Source organism: Antennarius striatus, chromosome 21 (genome assembly GCF_040054535.1).
Source record: "Antennarius striatus isolate MH-2024 chromosome 21, ASM4005453v1, whole genome shotgun sequence".
NCBI lineage: Eukaryota > Metazoa > Chordata > Actinopteri > Lophiiformes > Antennariidae > Antennarius > Antennarius striatus.
The window spans coordinates 1,182,586-1,193,389 of NC_090796.1; the positions used below are offsets into that span (position 1 = coordinate 1,182,586).

Sequence of the window (10,804 nt, forward strand, 5' to 3'; positions counted from 1 at the left end):
CAGTTACTGAAAATGAGCTTCTTTTGACGCGCAGTCGTGTCACATCCCGTACTCAAGAACATTTTCCTGAGATCTGGTGCTCCCACTCTGTCCATCTTTGTAAAGGGAATATAATTGGTTTAGAACCAAGTTGATGCTCTGTTGAGGTCCTCCTGTCCTCTGCGTGATGGAGTTGGGAACATCGTCCTTGCTGTTATCCTGAGAACAAAATTTACTACCATAACCACACGTACCCTGTGGGGATTGGTTCTTATTGTTGATGCCATGTGGCTCTTAGTTCAAATAAGCCCAGGACCACAGAGAGACAGGCATGAAGAGTTGTGGCTGCATAAGGATGCTGAGGCTGGAGACAGAAAAGGGATAAAAGGCAGGAAAAGAGGCCATAAGCTGCATTGTGTATCTATTAAAATAACTCAAATCTGGTCTTTTGATTGAAATTCTCATGCTTTCATTACTGCATGAAGATGCTGATCACAAATTCCATGAAAAAACATTCAGGCCTCAGGACACTCAAGATTAAACACACAAAGGCAATGATGGTGTTAAAATGAAAAATAAAAAAAGAACATATGGAAGACAAAAAAAACAACACCCTTGAGAGATCAAGAGAAGTTAATGCTGGAAATGTGATGAGCAATGACAATTCACATGCTTTACTGATCAAATGTCATCACAAGATCATTTGACTTTACTTGCATTACTTGCAAACGTAAGACAAATGACGACATTTACCTCCACCGTTTGTTCCCTTCATCAACCACGACCCAGGTCAACATGACTGCTGCCTTCTGTTTAGTTGTGAAAATCAGATATGTGGGAAAACCAGACATGTCTGTCAGGGTTTATTACTTTATCCTGGAGTATAAACAGCTCTGGGTGTCCACATACAGCTACCAGTAGTTTGCCTTCTGTACTGGCAAAAGTCACCTTGTACATAGATGAAGACATACGAAGAATAAAAAGGGAGAATGAGGAAATGGACTGTGTGAAATGTAGTAAATCAGAAAGAGTATTTCTATAGAAAGGTCAGATGCATGGACGGCATCTCAGAAGAACAGAAGACATCAGAACCTTACCTTGGCTGTACAGTAGAGGTATCAGAGTGGATAAATGCTGCAGTGATGAATAAAAGTGTACATGACATCATGAGGGGACGTCTGTTCTATGGTGACTATGGAGGAGCTTTTGTCTTCCTCACCATCAATATGTTCTGAAATCTTTGTTTTTCACTTGGGTTTGGTAGCTCACCGATCATTGAGGCGTGGTAAGTCATACATGCATATGTTTAGTTTGGTGTAAAGCCCATTCGTTATTCCCACACACCTCACTACCCTCATGTTTGTGTCGTCCCTCCTTTCACTAACCATTTTTTTTCCACACCTGATTTGAGTAAAATCTGTGAAACTGAAGGCACTAGCTGTTTTGAACACTTGATGTCTCACTTGGAGCATAAAAATTAGAATCCTTCTAACCCATGGAGGTACACTTTTTTCCGTATTATAAGGCGCACTGTCATTTTTTGAGAAAATTAAAGGCTTTTAGGTGCGCCTTATAGTGTGGAAAATACTGTGTATGATATTGCTGATGTACAGGACTCAACCTCGTGAGAAAGTATGGACTTATTCTGTAATTTTCTTGCTGTCAACAATTCTTGTCATCATCATTTACAGAGTGACTAATGCCCTTTTCCATTTGTGGCTCTCAGGTCCAAAAGTATTATTTTCTAAAAACACAACTGCTTAAAGTTTTATCTTTCCCTCTTCTGGATCAGCTGGTCACTGGGCTCACTTTCACTCCGGTTTGACCTAAAACCATGAGCTTTTGTTGTGTTTTGGTCATTCGTTCACACAGGGAACTGAAAATGAAAATTCAAAAGTGACTGCTGGGCCGTAATCTTATGAGGAGGCCACTGTAATCTTGTGTAAATGAACAAAATGCAACTGAAAACACTGCTGGCATAACTCTTCCTCACATATACCAATTCTGGTATGATTTGCATATGAGGACAGAACAGTATTGTCAGAAAAACATCAAACTTTTCCAGTCCACTTTATATAGCACAATTTAAATAAACACAAGGGTTCCAAAGTGCTGCACAGTAACTAGATACAAACACAATAAACTTGCCATAAAACAATGAACATAATGCAGTTAAATAAAATATCAAATAAAAATCCGATAAAACAATTTAAAATAAGATAAAAGCGGAAATAAAAACAGATAAAAAAAATTAAGATAATGGTAAATAGTACACAAAACACTCTAAAGGGTGTCAAACGCCGGGGAAAAGAGGTTTGTGTTAGGAAGAGATTAAACATGTAACATTGAAGAAGTTTGTTGGTTGAAAAAACTGTTTTTGTCATATTTTAAGGGGTTTAGGGGCTTTTTTTAAAAGGCTGGAAAGGATTTTTTAAATAGGGAAAAAAAAAATTTAATAGAGAAAATTTTTTTGACTTATAAGTTCAGTCACGGAATGGATCAAACTTGTATCTCGAGGTACCGCTATATCTAGTTTGTTATGAAATACAGATTAGGAAAGAGTCCAGCATAAATCAAGGCAAAAATGTGCATTACAAAAGGTGTGGACACACCATAAGGACACACACTGCACACGAGTGCAATGCCTGGTTTTAGTTTACTGGAATATTCTGTCAAGGTAAATCAGTGGTCACACTTTTAAATCCATGGGTGGTCATGCATGTAACCTGCTGACAGAGTGGGGTTTTTGCCGTTTTAAATTTAACTCTCAACCAATGGGGGTGGCTGCTGATAGAGTGACTTACTGATAAAATTCATCACACTAGTCTCAGCGTTTGAGTCGATGACGAATCGACGGATCCACAAACTATGACAATGTGACGCTCCAAAGAAACTACAATCCTAATCGTTATCCTCACTCTTGCATTTGTTGGCACTAAGAAAACTAGAGAATATCACCAGACTCCTCATTAGCAGTGTGAACTGCAGCGACGACTTTTGCTCAGTCTGATTGGTGGTACCGTACATCCCGATGAAGCAGCGGAGCGTCTTTGGTACTGAGGTAGCTGACAGCGTGCCGCAGTCTGCTGATCCTCCTCTTACTGACGCAGCGAGGCAGACGGCCGACCAGAGATGGGGCACATCCTTTGAACAACCTCCCTGCAGCCCCCAGGACCTCCTGCTGTCACCCGGCCGCTGCCACCGCTACACCGTCCCGCTCTCAAACCAACCGCCTCACCCTTCTATTTGATATTTCCCTTTTTCACTTCTGCTATCTTCATCTCTTCTTTTCCCCTTTCCTTCTCTCCATCCTGCAGTAGTCTTATTTTTCTCAATCCATCAGCGGTTAGCCTGGAGCCGCACCCATGCCCGTCGCTCTGCACTCCGTGACAGACTCTCAGCCCACTGGGGGCGATAGATAGAGCAGAAAAAAAGGAAATACGGGCAAGAAAGAATTAAGGAGCAAAGGGGAAGTGGGTGGCAACGTGGCAGGGCAGATACGATTGACAGAGCAAAGGAAGATGGCCATGCATCGGAGAGACTGCTGATGTTTGCGTGGGTGCATTTGTGAGAAAGAGATAAAGTGAAGGAGTGAGACCAAACCATGCCCAATTCCTGGCATCATATCAGGTCACATTGAAGACAGCGAGTCCAGGCATTGCTCTCTGCCCAAGATCACATCCCATCACGGCACTGTCACCGACAGGGTCGCTCCTCAGCACACATCTGTTGTACGGTGTTCTGTTTTTTTGTCCCTCTCTGTTTTCCTCCTGTCAAAATTCCACGTCACACGTCCAGTTTGTCCTGAGATCCACGCTCTGACGTAACCACCGATACCCCCCCCCCCTCACTGCTACCATCAAGTTGGAGTTTTAGGTACACAACCATTGCTCAAAGCCTGACACACCCAACTGAATCTAAAGCACCAAAAAGAGAAGTATTTGCATAATTTGACAGTCAACAAGAAAGCAAATAATGGAGACTTAATGCTCGGTAAACTGACTTAAATCTGTGATCCAGCACGAAACCTCTTCAGATATAATGGTATAAAAAACATTTTCTTTACACTGCATGTATTGATTTGAACTATCAATAGACACATTTTGCTTAAATGTGTCATTATGAAGTGAATGTCAATAGCACATTGTAATGACTACAGAGTAATGGCGTCATCTGCATATAAATGGATTCCCAGTAACTCTCTTTTCACTTCAATATTCTGTCTGCCACCACAGGCACAAAATCTCTGGAGAAAATGAAGGCTGACTAGTGATTAATTCAGGCTGGAAGTCTGAATTTCTATCTGAGTTGGCGTCTCCATTACAGGCGAAATGCGTGAATGAAGTAATTATTTTGTCCTGTGAAGACAACATGTCTCACATTCTGCTAGTTCTTCTTTTAAGAGAAACACCGCAGCAGTGGTTGATTACTTATGACTTGTGATACGTCAAGTGTGCACAATGTAGAACTGTTAGCCAAAGGTTGTTTTAAAACATCTTGATAGTTGTGAATGGAACATGATTCAAAAAGCCAAGAAAGAAAAGGATTATGTTTAATAAATTAAATTTTACTGACTTAGGAATTAAATGGAGTGATATTTCACACAAAAAATCACATTAACCGCAACCAGAAACGTCTTATTTCTCAGATATTTAGAGAAATTCCAAAGTCAGTGTACATGTCTGCTTTATAATAAAAAAAAGCAAATTCCAGGCTTCAGGAAATATTTGTGAAGCTAAAACTCCAGCCTGCCCTCAGATCAACCCTCCCTTCTTTACCTCCACAGGTGGTCTTCCAGTGATGGTCAGACCTTGGTTGTCATTTTTTTCACCTTGGGGGGTGGGGGTGGTGTTGGACAAGCCAGCCTGCCCATTGTTTTCTCTTCCTCTTCTGTCTGTATATGTATGTATGTGTCTCCAGAAAACAATCGGATAAGCGGCATCCTGACTTCGCAGACGGAGCCCTACGACCTGTCTTTCTCACGCTCCTTCCAGAGCCTGTCACACCTGCCGCCCTCCTATGAGGCGGCCGTCAAAGCCGACCTCAACCGATTCTCATCCCTGAAGAAACTCAGTAGGTCCAAGTTCACTGCACTAATGCAAGAGTAGGCTCCGTGCCCCAATGCGCTGCATGGCGACAATGACTGCAACACGCGTGCTTTCCTGAGCTCTGATGGGTCTCACTGGGTCTTCTTTTCACTACACCGAGGGCATCACACGGATTGCAAGAGAAATCATTTTCAAAAGATTTGCAACCTCCCCATTGTGTAAACACATCAGTGGATGGAGAGTGCCTTGAATCACAATCAGAAAACATTTTCTCAGTACTGATCCTTCATCAAATCAAACCTCGTCATCTAAAGAAACAAGGATACCCGAATCCCCGTTCGTCTCTCGTCTTTGCTAAAAATGCTGCAGTTTTTTTTCTGGAGTGAATAAATACACTAAGCGGCGTTTTATGCCTGGCATGTCTTGGTAATGATTTAGCGGTGCTACGCTGGATTTCTGCTGTGTAACGAGGTCTCATCTCATGATATTCTCAGATTGGAATGCAGATATTCCTTAAGGCTCGTGTAATTTCATCATGACTGCCCCAATTCACTGCTGGCTTGCAGTCAAAGTGAAAGATGACTATCCACAACTTATCCCGTCAGGTTCTCCCTCCACAATCGCTCCCAAACGTAGCTTCCGGGCACCATTTCAAAAGAAATGGCAGAAGAGGTTTGCGGGATGCGGTGCTATTTACTGGTCTTCAGTTGCATTGAGGGAAAACATTACTGTCCGTTTGCTTGAAGAATGCTTGTGAGAATTAACATAATAGTTTTTGATAGGCGGTGAAGCAAAACCAAATGAATTCAATTGTCAAAGATTGTTGACCACAAAAAAAGACAGTGTTAAAATGGAAGGATATCCTTAGGCGGTGTCCTTCAGTCTTCTTAACTTTCTTTCTGCTTCCAAAGCAAATTATTTGCTGCAGCAAATACCCCCAAAAACCTCTGCTGTGTCTTTTTTTGTTGCTCAACTTGTCTGTGCATGGAAAGATCACATCGGATTGTGCTGAGGGAAAGACAGAGCAGCATTTTCATTGTTAGAATAATAAAAAGAGAAGAATGCCGCTGCATATTAATGCAAATTGGTATCAAACTGAAGAAAAGCATTTAGCCCATTGCTGCACAGTGAAGTATACATCACAAGTTATTCAGTCAATGGTAATATGGTTGATGAGTTTGCAATACCCTGCCCAGATCCGGAAGACTATTATGCTTGAGAAAGGAACATCTTGTTTTCATTATCTCATAATAAATCGATTTGCGGCGAGCACCCGTGGCTCGACGCTGACAAGAATTTGGGGGTGGGCGTAATCTTGACAAGGTGACGCGAACGCTGCTGAGTATATAATTGATAAAGACTCAGAGTTCTGCAAATTCCTGATGAGGTTTGCGCTTCAAATTTTTAGACGTTAGCGCTGCTTTACTGAGATTTGTGACCGGGTCACGATGTTCTGAAAAACAAAAGTATTCACTGCTTTGTAACAGTGACATAAATGTTTGTTTTATGGTGCATTTTGTTTGTCTGACAGTCTTTGTAAATGTGTGTAAATGTGCGTGCGGTCGTGTATTTAAAGACAGGTGTATTTGCATGAGTTTGTGTTGTGTGGCATGACGTCGATGCTACATCACCGATAAACTCTCCTCTCTTGGAAATTCTTGTTGACCTGCTTCCAGATGCATGTCGTGGTTGTTGTTTACGACGAAACATCCACTCAAGGACATTTAAACACTTGCTATTCTCACTGCTAAGTGATGGTGTGCAATACAAACAATTAGCTTACTAGCATGTGTGTGCGACGTGCCTGCGTGCTTCCCTCCACGTCTGTATATGTTTGTATTAACTCTTTTACATGACCTTTGAAAAGTCCCCCCCCCCCCCCAACAGCAGAACTGCCTGGAGAATCCCAGATGAAGCCTTGATGTGTGGATGTTATGTGCCTAGCATGTATTACAGTCCATCTCTCGATTTTGTATTCTCCTCCATGAGCTTGGAAAGGTGAAACGCAGATGACACTCCGTTCTCTGCATTGTGTGCAAATGATCCCATCGACCGGAGTTTCCTCTTCCTTCTGCTCTTGAATCTCCTTATCAACATTTGCTTTTTGCTTTTATGCTTTATTCCCCTCTCCTTTGCAGCAGATAAAGACGTTGAAGACTACTACACTCGTAAGCGCCACCTGCCTGACCTGGCAGCAAGGGGCACTCTTCCTTTGCATGTCCTCAAAATGGGTCAAGACCAGGTAGGTACAGGTGTTTCAACGAGATCGTTGCATATATGAGGCAAAGCAAACGTACAATCTCTTTGTCTACGGATTTGAATTAGGTAGACACTATCGTTGGTCTTTCACTTCTTTTTGCAGTGGTGATTGGCGGACTCATTTACCCCTCAGCTTGTGAATAAACTCACCTCATTCATCTTGTGCTCAACAGCACCGGGAACAGCCACCGCAGCTCCAAAGCCAGCCCCCACAGTCCTCAATCCCCCAGGCCCCCTCCCAGTCACAGTCTTCACAGCAGCAGTCTCAGCAAAGACAGAGGCCTCGCCGCGTACAGAGGGCCATGTCCCAGGACCGGGTTCTGTCACCACACAGGCTCACGCAGCAGGATTACAGCATGTCTTCTAACGGCATGTCACCCTACGGAGGCAGGATCCTCTCAGACGAGCAGCTCTTGTCCGCCGAACGTCTCCGATCCCAGGAGCGCCTCCTTCCCCAAGACCGTCACACCTCTCAAGATCGTCTGTACTCCAAGGACCGCATATACTCCAAGGATCGACTCCTCTCACAGGATCACCTCTACTCAAAAGACCGCCACTACTCTCAAGACCGCCTCTATTCTCAAGATCACCTGTACTCACAAGACCACCTCCTATCCCAGGATCCTTTGCTCTCGCCGGACAAGCTGATGATGTCACTAAAGCGCGGCATGGTCAGCAGCATCTCTGGCGGGTTTCACGGCAGCGACATGTCAATGTCGCGTGCCATCTCTCACACAGACGTGTTCATTCCAACCACGCCTCTTATGGATCGCTACAAGATGACCAAAATGCACTCCCATCCTAGTGCCTCTAACAATGGTGGTGGTGGTGGTGGTGGGGGGGCGCAGGGATCCGGAGGCACCACCCACACCAACACCTTAGCCATGAACCAGATAGCGTCGAAAAGGCAAGCGTTTGCCTCCAGACGGACTCATACGGTGGAACAGCTCCATTACATCCCACAGCACCACCAGCAGCAGCAGCAGCCACAGCATTACCGTACAGGCAGCAAGACTGAGGTGACTGTGTAGCGGCAGCCTGGACTAGCCCAACTGCACAGGAAGAAGCACTGCTGCGTGCTTGGGATGGAGTTCATTGAGGTACTTGGGTACACTGGCCTTCTTTTAGGATAGGGTGGTGGTGATTTACTGTCTTTGACTAAGGTTCCTGTAAAGTCAGAGATTCCAGGACCAAGAACATCCACAAGCTTAATATGAGAGACCGGGAAATCAAGTTACACTGTACACTGCATACACAAGCCCAGCTAGATCCTAACCCAGAGAGGGTTGTCCATGGGGTGCGGCATTATTCAGCTAACTTGCATACTCTTATTTCCATGGTGTCATCCACAGGCTACAGCCTCGTTCTCTTTATGTTTCGGTGAGAAAACAGTTTAAGCCTTTATCTGCCCCCTTTTTGTCCAGCGAATCTGTTCTGTGACCTTTTCTGGCAAATCTAAAAGGGCTTTGCATGGTTAAAACACATTTAGACCAATTTCTCCATGACTTCTGTTGTGCAACATTACGCCATCGCAGACGATGAACTATGAAGAGTCTGTGATAACTTTATAAATATATAAATAAAGGAATAAAAACAACCATTTGTACGCCCTGGCCTACTCATAGCTCTAGAGGAACTCCGTGAGAGAAGTTGAAATGGATGTTATTAGCACTTCTATCTGGTGCCTCTGACAGATGTTCCATTTCCACAAACAAGGAGGTTTTGTGGGTTAAAAAGCACAATCAATAAAAAGTATACTCTGTTCTTTTCTGATTTTCTTTCTGAGTTTGAATAGTGACGGCTAGCTTGTTTTGTTCTTGAAGCGATGGCAGTTTTGTTTTTTTGCTTCCAGTAGATGACTGTAAATAAGCTATTATAGAAACAGTATTATGGACAAGTCTGTACTGGATGGACTTTGTATTAGGCTGTCTGTTTTCAATAGATTCTTTAAAAAACAACTATAAATCACTGTTTTGTGAGGTCAGACTAGAAACCCACTTAACCAAGTATTTGACAGGAACAATTAATACTATACTGTGTTTGTCTTTGCAAAACTATCCATAGGACGAGAAGTGAATGAATGTGCTGTTAACAGATATACCACTGTTCATATTTGGATGTAGACTGTGTTTCATTGACATCAGAGGAGTTGAACATCACAGAAATGGATTATAATGCTTGTTATAGTAGGGTCAAATAAACCATTCATATTTTTCTAAACACTGAACACCATTCCTTGAGATGTCTTTGTTGTGTGCTTTATTCAAACATCGGTACATTAACTTCACCCTTTGAGTGTCAAGTGCAGAATACATCTTGAAATCAAGTTAATTGAGAAGGATTTAGGCATTGAAGCAGAGTTCTCAGCGTTGCCCTGATAGTGGGACAGTTACCTTGAAAAGACAAAAATAATCTGGACTCCAGATTTACAAAAGAAAGAGGAATTGTTGCCAGTTCACCACCAGTGCACTTGACCTTTTCAACACATTGCCTACTTGATCTTCGTCGCACATGTGGGTATCCTGATCTTGAAACAAGGTATGATCAGGTCTATTATATTGTCTTGCGATGACAAAAACCAATGGTGCCGTGCCCCTGTATTTTTATATTATCTAAGGGGTACCTTATCTACATACTGGGCCTGCATCAGCTTGTCTGAAACTTGAGTAACACTAGTGATGCATTTATTAGGTCCTGACTGGTCGTTGATTATAACACAAATGATTGATCAAGAAAGAGGTTTTCATCATTTAAGTGTGCAAGGATTCTGCTTTTTGGAAAATTACTGCATGAAATTTAAGATTTTCTTCAATAACCACCAAAACGGTCCAAAACCACCAAAATCAGTGAATTAGCAATTCTAAACTGTCCATAGACCATATGATCCTGCATGGGATAAGGTATGACTGGACCCTCCCTTAGGACTGTCATCTGCATTCATCATGCAGGATTATACAACAGCCCGCCGAGCTCCAGGTACTGGTGCAGCTGGTCTGACTGGTTTACCTCATGTAAGGCCCAAAGCAGACGTGTGATTAAATTGGGGACCAAATACTAACTCATTTCATGATGCTCTGTTCAACCAGCAAACAGGAAAGAGCTTAAATGAACTTGCAGTGGTTGTTGACTTTTTAATTGGTTTAGATAGGGTGCGTAATCATCACAACTTGACCCGCTTTCAACTTGCAGTAAATGTCTTCTTTTACCTACAAATAGTAATATTAATGGGATGAAATCTGAAACTGCAGCTTGTTTCAGCAGTGTTTCAAGTATTATTTTTAGTCTGGGCATGTTTCTTATTGAATAAAAAGTTGTAAATGGTGGAAATACACACATCACAAAGTTAGATGATTTAACACCTAGTTTTAAAGTACTTCGATTTAATACACATGTGTTCTGTTTTAGAATGTTACTGGTCATAATCTTTGATTGCATGTGCTTGCTAATTAAAGGAGCAGTCCACCTAATGTACACATAAACACGAACATTTAGGAAACTACAAGTAAGAACTGATGCTA

At 42.5% G+C, this 10,804-nt stretch overlaps 1 protein-coding gene across 4 annotated transcripts in view; it reads left to right on the top strand.

Annotated features, from left to right (window-relative positions):
- The window catches only part of shisa6 (shisa family member 6), a 62,553-nt gene extending 53,052 nt beyond the window's left edge, over positions 1 to 9,501 (top strand). For 2 of the 4 annotated variants that reach the window (XM_068305562.1, XM_068305561.1), the window contains 4 exons: positions 1,244 to 1,264; positions 4,900 to 5,052; positions 7,166 to 7,269; positions 7,460 to 9,501. In XM_068305562.1, coding sequence (XP_068161663.1) covers positions 1,244 to 1,264; positions 4,900 to 5,052; positions 7,166 to 7,269; positions 7,460 to 8,317 — 1,136 coding nt within the window. In that variant the 3' untranslated portion in view covers positions 8,318 to 9,501. The remainder of the gene's footprint in view (positions 1 to 1,243; positions 1,265 to 4,899; positions 5,053 to 7,165; positions 7,270 to 7,459) is intronic. The other 2 variants (XM_068305565.1, XM_068305566.1) reach the window with 2 other exon arrangements.
- Positions 9,502 to 10,804: the final 1,303 nt, after the last annotated feature.